Consider the following 16,297-nt stretch of genomic DNA (forward strand, 5'->3'; position numbering starts at 1 on the left):
TCAGATGCAACAAAGACTAAGAACAGATTTAAACTGATATGTACATTCAGGAGCTTCAACTATGCTCATAAAAACATTTCAGTTTTTCAGCCATGGAATTCCTTTTGGTTTCTTCATCAGAAGAAATTCTTGAGTTTTGCCTCAACGGTCCCAAGTACAGAGGCTTTTAATGCCACACCTAATTTCTTTACAAGAATGATATAAACCTCAGTTGGCCTGAAAACATGATGAACTTTCAGGCTTGGAGAAGTTGAAACACTAAAATGAGATGGATATTTCTGTATTTTTCTCCTCCTTACAAGACTGCACATTTTAAGATGCATCCAACCGATCTTTAAGTTTTGAAGATAAGCCTAACAGAGTGTGCCACTCAAATCTCATGCTACCATGATATTTAAGTAAAGCCCTCCAATTTTTAGCTGTCTCTCTATACATAACTTGTTTGAGCTAAAGTCAGCACTGAGATGCCAGCTTTAGGTCAAAGTTATAAAAGTCGCTCCCCCTCCCCACCCTTTTTTCCTTTAAACACATGCTAAAAAAACCCACTGCAAATTAGATAACTTTCAACAGTGACAGCAAGTCAACATGCCCTAAAGAGCCTCCAGGAGCCTTTTGAAACAAAATCGAGTGGATGACCATTTTCTCTTTTAAAGACAGTTCAAAGAAAAAGTGTTTTTAAAAATAAAATTTGTTCTACTACTAAAAGCAAGCTATAGTTCATCTAAAAATAACCACAAACCAGAAACTATAAATGCATCCAGAGTTAAAGCTTGTGTAATGCCATTGTTTTGAGCTTTTGTGAGATATGAAACGCACCATTAAGTTTTAGTATATTTATGCTTTGAAGTAAAACACAATGGCCTGAATATTTTGCAGTTACTATAAACAATACAGAGCATTTTACAGCACTTGTTGGAAACAGTCTTCTCCCGCAATCAATGGAAGAGATTAAAAAAAAAAAATAACTGAAAAGAACTACCAAATTGCAACTGAATTTGAAATGTAGTGAGAAATTAAGACTAAGATAAGTGATTTACCTCTTACAGCCTGAACTCCGTTCTTTGCATTGTGCCACCAATTACAGCCTGAAAATTCAAGCAGTCAAAATAGGCACACAGGCAGCAATTCTCTGTACACCGGCCTTGTGATATCCTTCCTTTCTGCATCCTCACAACCTCCACGATTCTTCTCTAACACACACAAACCCTTTCCACTTGTATGTGCTGCAATTTTCAGCATGCTAGGACAGGCATTTCTACCATTATCCAGTCTCCTCCTTTTAAGGAGCATAGACAAGAAAGAGGATTGAAATAAAAGGAAAAGTAACTATTGTTTAGGGTAAGTGAAGAACAAGGAGACCATTCTGATGAATGAACAGGATAATCAAAGATGGCAAATCAGCAAGCTGCTTGTGTTTTACTGCAGGATTCAATTATGTCTACATTTTACAAAACAATATTGATTTAAATCACAGTTTGACAAGTCCTTGCTTTTTAAAAGGTAGATAAATTATGAGAAATGCAGACTACAAATGGTAAAGAAAAACATTACAACTACAGCTGGTGGGAGAAAGAAACTAAGACATCATCTGAATTTTATAAGGCTGCCAGAGAAAAAGTATCACTGTATTCTGCATCTGTAACTCTTACTGATTATAATTAGCAGTTAGAATTTATCATGATGAAATAAAAATGAGTATCAACATTCAATTGTTTAATTTGTCTCTGGGGAGGAAAAAAAAAAAAAAAAGGAAAAAAAAAAAAATTACTTACAATATTCAGATCTGCATAGTAGTTTCAAAACATGACATTACAATTCCTGATAAGCAACGCTAAATCAAGTAATCCTGACACAGGCAAATCCACAACGGGCATTCTCGCAGGTTTTGTACCAGTTACATTCATTTGCCTTATACTAGGATAGTATTTCAATTTTTTAGCATAGAAACGGCTATCCCAGCATAATCACATCTACACAGAGTAGTGCCAGCATTACAGTTAATTTAAGAATTATAGCTTCCTTATATGAGGAAGAGACACTGGTTACAAATATACCAAAGCTCAGGCAATTTGCATATCAGTCTTGCTTTTGAGCTCATCGCTGTCAGACAGTAGGTCTATACAGCAAGAAAGCTGATTTTTTTAAGGGTCCAACATTAGCAAAAAAAAAAAAAAAATTACTAACAATTAGAAAACTAACATCCAATCGACTTTTCCAACATTATGGTAGAAAAGGCCCAAATATGGTAATGTTAAAATTTTGTTTCACAACTGCTGTGGAAAAAAAACCACTAACGCTGGCAGCTCCATAAAAGAACTATTTATTCACTGAACACTAGATATATCAACCTTCTTGCTCACCTACCCTTGTCCAAAAAATTTACTGACTTAAATAGTTACAGACTAAGAGAACTGATATGTTTAGCACATGTACCTTGTACTAAGTGAACATGGAACGAGTATTTTCAGGCTTCAGAAGAAACATCTGACAACTGATAAGCTAACCTACAAATGTCAATTTTCTGCAAATCAGGAGACAAAGTTCTCTGAAAAAAAATTCCCCACAAACTCTTATTAACTGCTTGGAAGAATAATAGGTTTCTTTTTCCCCCGTAGTCATTGAAGACGACTGATGTGACAGCTTGGCTACCTGACTTCTGAAAGTTTTTCCGAAGTCAGAAATGAAAACCAGAGGAAACACGCCATCTAGCGCAACGCCCGCCTCCCCTGCCGACTTCCAGCCTGCCCTGCCCTCTCCCAGTCCCTCACCTCCACTCCAGTACCTATAGACTCATCTCGACTACAGCTTGTTTCATCTTAGCGCACTAGTGAGGATATAAAACATACAGGTTATTTTAATATTTCTTTTTAGATACAATACAGAAGCACGATGCTTAAAACTCCTTGTCCCACCAGTGATGAGTTCAGCTACCGCCGCTGACTACAGTTCCTGCCACATCTGGATGGACATCAGGAACATACTGTATGTTTTTAATCAATGCAATTTACATCTTACTGTCCACATCAAAGAGATCCCAGTTTTTGCAGGCAGACAAATTAACAGCTAAAATGTGACAGTTCAATATTCAGATTACTGTGAAAAATGTTTCATTATATGTTTGTTGTGCTTCTTTTGGTGTTTGGAAAGCCCACAATGAAGCATGCCCTAAGTACCAGTGCTAGAGCATTTCACACTCCTACATTACTATTTAGTGTTGATTAACCATTAAATCGAATGAACACTCACCACCTCATCTATGAAGCATCTTTCTCCTAACTGTAAAGTCTGTCTTTTGTGAATTCTTTAAGTGATAATTTTCCATCACTTATCACTAGTCATTTATCAGTTGTCTTGCCATCACTTTCATTCACTCAGTAACTTTGCCATTAGGCAAATTCTCTCCTTCAGGGGTGGGTTAGATTTCCTCATATTTTAAAATCTAAAATAAAAGTTCAATAAAGAAAAACTTATGGTTCTTTATTACATTTGGTTATTTAGGCTGAAAAACACCTTTCTTTTAACTAGTGCTTTATAATACCTAAACCTACACTAAATTGTCCACATTTAAAAGCACAGGCATTACACGTTTGGCTGACAGAATACCAGAACTGACCAAAAGTCTGATCAGCATAAGATAACTTACTACTGCTAAGATGTGCTTTTCTGTCACTTTAATACAAATTATTAAAATTCTGTCTTTTATATGTTGTATGTACTACCTCCAAGTCCCAGATTTTCTGAGATGCTGTTCTTTGCTGTCACTACTTAGAGGCTACCACCAAGAAACTCCTGTACGAGGTTTAATTATGAACCCATAATGAACAGCGTTTTAAAGTGGTCAGAGAAAAATATTTTTAAGTTTGTACTAGTCTTCGGGTGCCAACCTTTCTTACCGCCACTAGATGCCACTCTCCTTCCTGTCTAGAACTAAAATACTGCTTTCTTCCCTAAAGGATCACACCAGGCCATCAGCTAGTACAGTTGAATTTTCCAAACTATTCCAACAGTGATGAGTAACAAAGACTGTCACAATTTTTGTTGCAAATTCCTGCTTAGGCAGAGGTTTGTCTGCCTAAATTTTTACCAGTTTAAGTGAAATATCTGTCAGCTATCTTGTACCCCCAAAGCAGAAGCATCTAAAAATTAGAGGTGCCTTGTAATCAGGCATTACTAAGCAGATACCTAATGTTTACTATGGTGCTGTTTTCTGTATGAATGTATTTCAGTTAATGGACAAAACAATGCAAGTAGAAAAGGGTTCAACCTTTTTAAGACTTTGCTACAAAACTACTTCAAGGAACAAAGTCAGAGCCACTAACCACGTGCCTGAGCTCCTGCTCCCAAGTAAATGTCTGTCTTTGGCTTTGGAACAGAAAGAGGAAAAAAAAAATTGCAGAATAAAAACCTAAAGCAATTTTGTAACGAGAAACAGTGATTGCCTCTCAAGATAAAGAAGGGCTGCTTAGGGAAAGCAAGCTGACAGCCACATGTCTGAAGACACCGAGCTTCAGTTGAATAAATAATTTAGCTTGCTTAAGACACTACCTTTTCTTGATAGCAGACCAATTTAAAATCCTTTCTATGAATATTTCCCTTGCTGTTAAAAGGGATTATGCTTTTGGTTTTTTGCTATCTTGTTTATTCTTTGTATACCATGGAAGAATAGCAGATATTTGAATTCTGTAAGTAGCACTGTGCAAACACAGCTTGCCAGGGTGCAGTTGCCCAAGTTCTTATTTAGACAGAGATTAATTGCAGAATTCCAGCCCGTGGTAAGAATGTCTGAGCAGGTCGTGGAGATCAGAGAGGAAACTAAGGCACAGAGAGCTAGACAAGTATACAGTAAACATGAATTTCATTATAAGCCCCAACCATTTCTTGTACAGTGGCAAGAGTCAACAGCTAAGGTTTTACTAACTTGCTTGAAGTTTGTCAGATTCATTTTTAGGTTCACAGATCAGTTTCATGACTTGAGCAAATCCACACAGAAAGAGATACATAATATATCCATATTGCCAAGTCAGCTCTGACGTGTAACTTTCAGAGCCTCCATTCACCCACTTCTCCACTAAAAACACCTTTCTTCAGGTGGGAGAAATCATTAATTATACACATTCTCAAGCTACCTGATAACTCCTAATATTTGGGCACTCAAAAGAGAGCATTCTTAAAAAAAAAAACCCCAACACCAAAACACTAAATCAATCATCCGGTCTCCAAAATGCATTATTAAGTCTGTAATTACCTGTTCTTCTACTTTGAAAAACAACTTGAAAACAGCATTATCAGATTTCGTATTTATTCTCAATTTACAGGTTTTCATTCCCACACCAACTACTACTGGGACTGGAAAAGCAAAGCCAACTTGATTTTTTTCCCCTAGCATATCAGGGTTCTGCAAAGCCCAGTCTGACTTGAATTCAGACATACGAAAGACAAGTGAAAATACTTTCACCATTTCAGCGTTCCACTTCAGCTGTTCTTAAATTATCATTTCTCTCACAAGAGAAACTCATAACACTTACTCTCCAAATCAGATATGATGAGATTGTCATGAAGCTTCACAGCACGATGCTGCTCTACTTCATCCTCCAACTCAAAGATAGTTTCTTTCATGTCACTTCTCTCAGTCTCTTTTTCATCTAGTTCTGTCCGAAGTTTTTCTAGAGTCACATTGAGATCCTCAATTTGTTTCTTGGCTTCTTCTTGGAACACTCTGTATTCATCTTCAACCTGAAAAAGAACGTATCTTATCATAACTAAATTGGTTGCATTTTAAAACACACTTTTAGTTCCATAACTACCATACTTACAATATATTTCTGCAACCATAAAAAAAAGTATGGGACAGGAAGTTAAGTGTAAGCCTTTAAAAATGTATTGTTCTAGTGCAACTATTTTCCTGAGCCACAGTTAAACTCTTATTCCCAAGCTAAACATACGAGCATTCCCCAGCTACTCTAACAGCAGTATCCTGCATTCAAATGAAGCAACAATACCATAGTACCAAGGCTGTGATTTCATGAGCAGCTGATCCAGTTTAACATCTAGCTGGCATCGAAAAGGGAGGAGGTGGTGGAAGAGCTCTTTACCCTTTCTTTCTCTTGCCAAAAAAAAGCCTGCACTCTTCTGTGCATCAGTTTTAGCACTTGCTGGACCTGTGAGATGATTCATTTCCTTAACCAAGTAGCAGGATTCATATTCGTGTGTGAGATGTGTTAGTGAGTTCAAGTAGTTCCCAGAGGAGTCTTACAAGCTATTGGACTGAATTATAAAAAAACAGGGAGAGGAAGAGGTAGTAGACTTCTCCCTTTCAGGAGCAGCGAGGCTATTTTATCCTGCCTCATGAAACTGCAACCTAAGTAACAAGCTGGGATCAGAGGCACAGTAACATTAACCCAACAGCAAAAACAGGGTGTCAGAAAAACAAAAGAAATTAGGTCATGGCTTAGGGTGGGACAATATAGGCAGGCACCAATTTTAATAGACAAAATACCCTGCTTTAAATCATCTGTTTCAGTATTTTTTTTATTTTAATAGCACTGCTCAACTTTAATTATTAAAAATTTTTTTTCCTTCCCAAATTAAGGTTGATTCTAACTGGCTGGTGATCATGACTAACATGTTGATTTGCAACTAATATGTAGTTCAGACATTAAATTGGGCATAAATTTTCTCATCAGGAAGACACACCTTTAAATGTATACTTAAAGTTATTAAATGAATTTTATGATTCTTATTTTTATATCAAATTATGGTAAACACTTTTACTAGGCATATTTACTAGATAAATTAGTTATATTTGAGTCAAAATAGCTGTTCTAGAACTAGAAATACACATTTTGATCCAAAACCTAGTCAACACACAAGCTGCTCCTGGATGGATCATTAGCAAAAAACCTATGTGTATTTGCCATATTTAATAATAATTGTTTAAAAGCTTATAAAAATGTGGTTTTTTCATTCAAAACTAAAACATGTATTCAGTAAATTAAACTAAATTTGGTAAAATCTCTGTCTACCTCAAAATTAGTCATTTCTTGATTGGAGAAAGAAGACACTTTTCTGCTTTCTTTATCATTAGTTTATTCTAAGTTAACTGAACCAACTTGAACAAGCTGAAACTTCAAAATATTCTCTCAACTCCTGTGAAAGGCCCTACAACTCATCAACAGCTGGGTTATCACTTCAAACTTTGACTCCCAGTACTTTCTCAGTGACATCCCTCTTCACCAGTTTGGCACTAACTCCTTGAAACTCTTGCAGAAGGTATGCAATTTAAGCACAAGATTCATACAGTATCTTAATTACTGTTTTAGTTTGGCCCTTGAAATAAGTTGCGGAGTTTAAATACCAGTATTTGAAAAAAGTAACACAACAGTTACCCTGTGGCTGAATGTATCCGTATAATTTTTAAAAAGGCCTCCGTCATTTTCATAACAAGGGTTAAGAGAAAGTAATCAATCCTAACACTACTGCAATCCGATTACCCTCATAATTAATCCTTTACTTCTAAAAGAACTACAGTGACCAACAGTAAGTCATGGTGTATACGGGATGTTAAAATACAACAGTTTGTTTTAAACACTACCTTAGCAATGGCATCTTGCAATCGATTGGCATCATTGCGAGTGTGTGCCAGCTCTTCTTGCAGACTACTGGCCAATGTCTCTGCTTTTTCTTTATCCAGCCTGACACTCTCCAGCAAATCTTGTATATCTGATTTATCTCCAGAGTTGTGTATAGAGTACAACTCAGCCACTTTCTGCTTTTCATGCTCTAACTGAGCTTTCAGCCTGTTCATCTCAATCTGGTCACTGGCTACTGTGGCTTTGTACTCCTCTAAGGTAGATGCTATTGCTGTTTTGCTTTTCTGCTCTGACTCAATAATCCGTTCCATGTGGTGATTTCGTTCTTTTAATGCCCCTATCATTTCTTGGGCCTCCTTGTTGTCTTGTTCTGCCATCTTCAAAGTGTTGCTCAAGTGCTGCTGAACACCTAACAGCTGCTCTCGCTCAAACCGAGCGTTCTCTGCAAGGTCCATATAACGTTGCTCTAACTCCATGTAGCGACCGCTTTTCATATCTTCATCGATTACATATGAAATATGATGTTCATCTAAAAGGGATCGAAAATACTCGATCTGACGGCTGAAGTGTTCTAATTTGTCACTTTGCTGGCACAAAGATTCCATAAGGATTACTTTTTCCTCTCCAAGTCTTTCATTCTCACTGTTTAGCTCTTGTGTTATTTGTTGCAAATCTGCAAGCTCTTGAAGTGTGGCTTGGAGCTCTTCAGCTGTACTGTGCTGATTCTCTTCCATCTGATGTATCCGTTCTGTTAGACAAGCTACGGACACTTCACTTGCATTGCCACTGCTTCCCTTTCTTGATCTTTCTATACTTGGTACACCTTCAGACTCCGAAGATGATGGAGCATCTAAGGCATCATCGCTTGATGTCAGTGGCTGATAAACTTCACTGCACTCACTGTCTAAATTATCCATGGAATTACTATGTTGATTGTCCATCAAAGTGTTTTCATCCTGACTTAACAAGTCTTCCATTGATCCAGGAGCAGAACCTTCCACTGAAGATGTCAGAGTACCACCACCATCACTGTGGTTGCCAGTTGTAATCTCTGGACTCAAAGACTGATAGCCAAAGAGTTTTTCAGAGTTGTCCAGCCTTTGTTCCAAAGAAAAGCCTAATGCATTTAGTCTGTCTTTTAACATTCGATTCTCATTCTTCAGCTGGTTGAGCTCTTCTCTGATGGCAGTGTTTTGTTCCTGTAACTGTAGCAACGTAGACTCTACATCAGTTGGCTGATGGACAACAATGGCCTCTTTTTCTTCAGATTTTTCATCACCTTCAAGTTGATCTTCGTTAAGTCCCAGCTGAGCACGCATATCCCTTAGTTCATTCCTCAGATGCAAGATTTCCACATCTTTAGTTTTTGCTAATGTCAAAAGATCGTTCACCTTTGCTTCCAATGCAGCTTTGTCACTGATTTGATTGTCTGATTTGGACTTGCTCATTCGAATATCTGATTCTGGATTGGTGCGACTACGGGAGCGTTTTGCCAGTACCGTATCATTGGTCCCCTGTCCAGTCAAAGGTAGCTTTTTGCTCTGGCTTAAACGAGAGCGATCGCGTATTCTTTCTCTAGAAGAGCTTGACTCTTTATTTCCAGATGAAGTGCTACGCTTAGTTGTGGAACTTGTACCTATATGTTTTTTGAAAGTTAGGAACATTCATTTAAAATACAGTATCTGTAATAGAAGACTGTGTATTTTGTATCAGCAATACAGTGGTTGATTTTCTGAATCACACTGGTAAACACATTTCATAAAATACATCTAGAGTAAACATTTATACAACCTTAATCATGAATCAGTGCAGTTATATTTTAATTGATACATGCTTTATCAATTGCTATGCTTTACCAGTATTTGGAAAATGAGTTAGACCTTAAAGTTTAACATTTGCAAGTTTCTTTTTTTCTGTCTTCAACAGCTTCTGATAAATTGTAGAAAAACTGCAGCAGTGCTATTCCTACAAGTTCAAATTTATCTCTTTTCAATAAATTTGAATGCAAGCTTTTAAGTGATGAATTGCGTATTATGATTCCCCAAAATGAAAGTTAAGGTTTTTTGTATTTTCATCTCATTTCATAAAGACAAGGATAGATTATTACTACTCTGTTTCCAGATTCTTTACAGCTTTGCAAGCATTACTGAACCCAAAACATAGCAATGGAAGGCAAGACGTATTTCCATCCATACTGATAACATACTAAATAATTTCACTTTTCTGAACAGTTTCTGAAAGCTCTCTTACTTTATTTCTATAAAGCAATACAGAATGTCTAAAATGTTGACTGCAACAAGTGATCACATCTTCAAGATTTAGTGCTTGCTTCTCTCTTACGAGTGAAGTGCAGTCTCACTCCATCCGTGACAGGCATGGATTTTTTTTAGACAAATTAAATGATTTTAGACAAATCTATGATTTTCTAGATTAATTATATTATCTAGTTTTATATAGTAGTTGCATAATCAGTACTGAAAAAATTAAAAGGAACACCCTGCAAAAAGGCAATTATAGTATTAAAAAACAGGAAAAGAGCATGGGAGTTGTTTGATTTGACCGTGGCTTTACTGAGCACTTCATTAGGCAGCCTGAATCCTCAATACATAATAGGAAAATAAAAAGCCACCCAACTACCATCTTTAAGGATCAATATATCCATTTACCTGCAATAGTTTTGGGTTTATTTTCCAGGCTGTTCATGGTCATCCCTGAAGCTGAAGATGCTGTTGATACACAAGTGCTCTTCTTTGCCTTGACACCATTGGTCATTGTCACTCCACCACCACCAGCCATCCCCGCTAAGAGGTCATCATTACTCTTAGTCTGAAAGAAAGGGAAGAAGCAGCTTTAAGACAGCTGGCTGAGAAGTCTGCATAGCCAACATTTCTTCTGTTAAAGATTCCATCAGTTTTAAAAGTACATATTTGACTAGTCATGTGTCTATGCAAGAATGTTGAAAAGTATAAATGCACTGCACTGTACAGAGTTGATAAGTTGAAACTGAACTGCAATTCCTTACGTATGATTGACCATAGAAACTGAGTCTTCTCTCTCCCAGACACGATGATTAATGTTTCAATACCAAGGAGAAAAAAAAAAAATTAAGTAAAGCACAGTAACACAACACAGTGTAACACTTCTCAATTTTGACTGAAGGTTCGCTTAAGCATAAAAATGAAGGCAATTCTTAGATAATTGAACCAGCAAATACTAGGAAGTTAGTATAAAGTCCTTCAGTAGAATATGATCAAGTGTTTTCTGGTGGACAAAAAGATCAAACCAAACAACAATAAAAATCAATCCAACATTAATAAAATACCTTTTCTAGCTGAAAATACTAAGCTACAAATCACTAGAGACTAGGACAGTACTCAGAGGGGAGGAAAAAGCCACCCCCACCATATATCCTTGCCTTGTTTTCATGCTCTTTACTAAGCACTCTCAGAGACGGGATACTTGTTTGATGGACTTTTTGTCTGACCTCATACGATCATTCCTGAAACTACTGTTAGCCACAAAAGCTGCCTGGAATGTGACAAGGCAGTAAGCACAGGAGTCTCAAGAACTGGATTCCCAAATAGAGAATATATTTTTCAGAATAAAGCAAGCTCTAAAAATACTAAGTTCTTAAGCATTAATTGGCAGACTTTACAACTCTTTAAAATGCAATTTTTCAAAAGGAGAAACAATCAAAATATGCTAAACATTCTTCACATTATAAGGGCAAGAAAAATTAAAAGAAAACAGCTGTGTTAGCAGCATTCCTTGAGTAACTATTATTCAGCTGGATAACACATTTGAAGTCTCAACCAGCATTCCCAGCTAAAAGGTAGTGCTCAGGACTTAACCAGTTGCTTTACATCACGACTTTCAAATTCTGCAGGTTTCTAACTTCTTGCTCCCATACATATTCATGTTAAAAACTATATGCCAGACATTACGATTCTATACATTAAGAACGAAGGTACACTTGCTTAATTTAAAAAAAAAAAGTTGCATCTCACTCCATTCTATACAGTTTCTTTTTGCAAGTGCAAATTTCAGAACAGTTAGGAACACTGATCACGGTATTGTGGAAAGGGCATGTATGGGATTTGTGCCATTTACAAAGAACAGCAGCTGCAAAACAAAAGGGAGCTTGGGAAGAGAACGAATTTGTTCTGCATGCAGTTGTTAGAAATACAGATAATTTACAGATAGAAACAGATATTTGTAAGGGTAAAAACCTCTAGGACAAGAATGTTTTTATTGAATCATGTAGAAAATGGTACAGCCTTCTAAAAAGGTTTATAAAAGACTGGAAGAAAACACATTACTCTGAGGCTCTAGTTTAATGTGCATCTACGCTGGCTTTTCTGCTATGAAAAAGCCACTGTTGTTCTATCCCGCTCTTCTCCATGCGCTTACACACTGTGCTGTGTAAACTGAAGCCTTTTCAAAGAGCTCCTTCCTCCCAGGAGCCAGATCAGTTCCTTGATCTGCTATGTCACACAGCCATGCAAAACAGCAGACGCAATGTAAGTACCAACGGGAAAATAAAAATATTGGAGGGCTACAAAATCGACAAAGCCCACACTACTTGTGCAGGGGGGGAGCTGAGCACAAACTACTACTGTATGACAATCCTCCGTTAACCTGTAATCTAATCAGATTTCTTATATAATCTAAACTAATCTTGTGGGCATGGGGGTAGAGAGGGAGGGAAACAACCTTGTGATGCAACTATCACCTAAAACAAGGTATTACAAAAAGGCATAGAACAGCGATTTTCTATTTTGCTACTGAATCTGCCAATCAGTCGCCAAACGTGATAGTTCAAACGGACTATTAGCTGTCAGCATTTTTATCCTGTTGAAAGAGTGGGGAAATTAGATTAAGCTTTTAGACTCTTATAGTACAAGTACATGTTATCAAGCCAAATAGGTCAAGATGTGACTCAGCTTGAAGAAAAAATATAACACAGCTAAGTAAAATACACACTTTCTGACATTAGTCATCTCCAGTCCTTGCTGAACAAAGGAATTTAAGACAGCCATTCTTCTTCCGACTTACCCTTAAACTATTTCTAGCCTAGGTTGGAAGGCACTGGCTCCTCTGCAGCCAATTAGTAAACAGTTTCTCAAAACTGTAACACTATACTCTTGGCAAAGAAAACTATTTAGCAAAGCTTTGGAAAAATTACAAACCAGCAGCTCTCTTTTCTTAATACTCTGTAATGGCAACCATTCTTGACTTTAAAAATCAAAGTATTTTCATAGTGTATATTTTTAATGGAAGCAAAATAAATGGCATATGTTTATTAAAGAGCTTTTTCCTCAAGGAAGAACAGTTTCTCCCATTTACTGAAAACACTGCAATCCTGCTTAGCGTTAAAACACCTACATTAAAATATGAAAAATTAGAAAAGATCATAATTAGAAATGCTCATCCAGACCTATTTTGATTTTATATATAAAAAAACCCACTCTGTAACTACACAATTCATATTCTATTTTCCCCCCACCTTTCTTTCAGTGCAATGAAACTTGAATGATCACCTCTACAATTAATTTAATCTTAGTTTCTCAACATGTATATGCTATTTACTGCACCTCATTCAAATCCTTTTTTTATATATATCTAATTATTCCTACCTGGGATTTTCTTTGATGCTTGCTGTTGCTGCATTTGAGTGCTTGAAACATCAAACTTCATAACAATCTGTAATTAAGTTATTGCATTTTGCAAACAGAATACTGAAGTCTAGACACATTAATACTGAAAACACATTCTAATTTTTAATATTCAAATGTTGGTGTCCAAGTCCTGGCTTTTCAGGGACACTGGATTTTGCAATTCATTTGTGTGAAGTACAGCTGCCGTCTAATTACGGTTGTAGGTGTTAGCATGATCACAAGCTCATTAGCTAAAGAAGCAAAAAAATAATGATCTTAAAAATAAGAACATGCTGTTATTTGCAGAGTATTTTTTGACAGATTAAAAACTAGAAGTGGTTGTCAGTTAACCTTCTGCTGTAATAACGTGTGTGGGGTGGTGGGGGTTGCTGAACGTTTACAAAAGTCCTGGGCAAAGTGGGAGCCAAAAACCTATGAAGAAGTAACTTAGAAAAAGGCATTCTGAAGCAGACAGACAGACTGACCGACCTCTGGAACAGTGTTCAGCTGTACAGAAGGGTGGGTCTCACAGTTTCTTCCTGTGCTCATTGTCCACACACTTTGAAAACTCAACAAAAAAGGACAAATCTATGGAACAATGCATAGTGAAAGAAGCCCACGCAAAGCTGAACACCAGTCTATGGTTGTATCATGAACGGGATAAGAAAAAAAACATACTATAATTAGAAAGTAATTTTCAATTTCTCAGCATTATTACTGACTGAATTAAGATTGGTATAGTACTGTAAATGTGTATTTCTAGTCCTTAATAGTGGCTTTTCATTCAATATCCTACTCAAAGTTTTCTTTATCTATATGCACACTTACTCTGAGGACCGAATAAATTAGTAAGCTGTTGCAATTAGAATTATTTAATGCTAGCTATGGTTGGGGTCTTTTTGTCAAGCAATATTAAATGAAATTCATAATACATAATACAGATCCTACAAACACTATGAGGAAAACAATGTATCAAATGCTTCATCAACAAGATCAAATATAAAACTATACAAAAAATTATTTTAAAAATAATACAACTTGTTATTGATACTTCTTTCAAGCCAGTAACTATAAATGTGATGTGCCAGTATCTGTAAGTCAAAAAAATACAAACAACTAACTTTGTTGTATAAGTATGGAACAATCAAAGAAGATAAGAGTCGTCATTATTATTAAGTCACATAGTTGGCACAACAGCAGCTTAACAAGTAAAAGACATCCAACTGTATGAGTAAGCCTGGCTCTAACATAAAGCTGAGATAAGTCTTAGTAATTTTCATTGTGCCTCAAACATACAATTGTCATAAATTCTAATCCCACACCCAAACATAGCCAGAAGTGTTACTAATATAAGTAAAATTGTGAAAGCATACTGGGTCAAATTTCTTCAGTGTTAGATCATCCTCTTCCTTTATCTCAGAGAGGTATAACATAAGAAACTTGATAAGTAAACTACAAAGGACTTTTGTTTCCGTATTCTTTGAGAGGTTTCTAGAAATACAGAATAAGTAGTGTCAACAAGCATCAAAAGATTAAAGTTAAGAAAACTGCAAGATACGTTGGGTGGCAGAGGAAAGGGGGAGCACTGGGAGAAAATCTAGCTGAAACCCGGCCCACAAGTTCATCAGCAAAAGTATTAACCATCCTTCCATAAAAGAAAAGCAAGAAGAAAAGAGAGAAAGGGAACACACCTTTTGACTTCAGTAATCCTGCATAGCTACTACAGAGAGATCTCAATCCTTACCACTTCTTTAATTTTAGGTCTTAATTGCCAGTTATTTAAATGGCCTATCTGGCTTCCTGTAGGTGACAGTGGTTCAGGACCCAGTTGCAGACACCAGCCCTTTCCTTTGTTCTGTTCATTTGCCCCAGGGCAGCAGCAGCGCCACAGCTCTGAATACTGGGCTGCAGAAAGGCCAGAGGAGGTGGGTCCAGCCATGTTTCCATGCCGGGAGAGGGAGGCAGACCAGGCAGGCTCATGTCATCTGTCCAACCCAGATGTGTTTTCTCCCAGGTGAAAACTCCACACCAGCACACCTCAGTATGTCTTATTTTTCTTGGTTGTTGAAAACCATATGCTCCTAAATCTACTGCCCTGTTTTGCTAATATAAGAGAAAACCTCTACCTTTGAACTTGTTCTAGGAGCAAGAATCAACTTGTGAAAATTCAGCTCAAGCAGTACTTCATGCAAAGCAAAGGCCAAAACAGCTAGAAGAATGCAGCTGCACTGACCTGACACGGATCACTGATATCAAAAAGTTTCTCATGTTAGATATCTCATTAGTTCTTTTTTCAGAATTCATAAATAGCTCTTATCAAATCCCATTAGTCACTGACACACCATTCAAGCATAACACATGACACTACTAATAATGTTCATCAGAATGCAACTTCCACTCTGCTCCTTTTGCAGAATAGCCAAGTTCTGCAAAGTACAATGCTTTCCATCACATCACACGTTGCAACATGAAAAATACAACATGAATGCCACACAAGGTCCTATTACCCTGGCCAATGCTGTGTAATTACCCAAATTCCCTTCAGTTACCCATATAACAAACCTCTAGTCTAGGCTGCATTAGACATGCCTTAAAATTCTACTCTTTTTAAAGCTTTATTGTAAAAAATATAAATAATCAGAACGTTCTATTGGTTATTACCTTCAAAAGAGATGCTGATGTCCCCGTTTTGGAGAGTTTTGTTACTGCAGACACTGAGGAGCCGTTTTCTGGTTTGGCTTTTTCAGTTGTTTGAGTTTTATTTACTCCAGGCACTTTGGGCACTGAGCCAACACTCCTGCTTGCTTTCTTCATTCTGGGCTGTCTGTTTATGATGCATTTACAAACAAATCTACAAGCAGAAAGAAAGAAATTTTAAATACAAAATACAAATGAAAAGCGGTGTCTTTTTTTATAATGCTCTGTTTAAGACCGGAAGTCCAGAATAGCAGTAAAGACTACAAATTAGAGCCAAAGAGAATGCATGTGACTGACCAATGGTTTTTGCTTTTTTAAAAAAAGAATTTTTACAAAGAACTAAGTGCTTCCTAC

The 16,297-nt window shown here is 36.8% G+C and overlaps 1 protein-coding gene across 1 annotated transcript in view; it reads right to left on the minus strand.

Moving 5' to 3' along the window:
• SPECC1L (sperm antigen with calponin homology and coiled-coil domains 1 like) overlaps positions 1 to 16,060 on the minus strand; it is a 56,135-nt gene extending 40,075 nt beyond the window's left edge. Inside the window, exons 1-4 of the mRNA XM_009279983.2 lie at positions 15,908 to 16,060; positions 10,256 to 10,415; positions 7,592 to 9,225; positions 5,526 to 5,733 (exon numbers count right to left, since the gene is read on the minus strand). Of these exons, the coding sequence (XP_009278258.1) occupies positions 5,526 to 5,733; positions 7,592 to 9,225; positions 10,256 to 10,415; positions 15,908 to 16,060 (2,155 nt within the window). The remainder of the gene's footprint in view (positions 1 to 5,525; positions 5,734 to 7,591; positions 9,226 to 10,255; positions 10,416 to 15,907) is intronic.
• Between the last annotated feature and the right edge of the window lie 237 nt (positions 16,061 to 16,297).

Source organism: Aptenodytes forsteri, unplaced genomic scaffold (genome assembly GCF_000699145.1).
Source record: "Aptenodytes forsteri isolate BGI_AS27 unplaced genomic scaffold, ASM69914v1 Scaffold323, whole genome shotgun sequence".
In the NCBI taxonomy this organism is placed as follows: Eukaryota; Metazoa; Chordata; class Aves; order Sphenisciformes; family Spheniscidae; genus Aptenodytes; species Aptenodytes forsteri.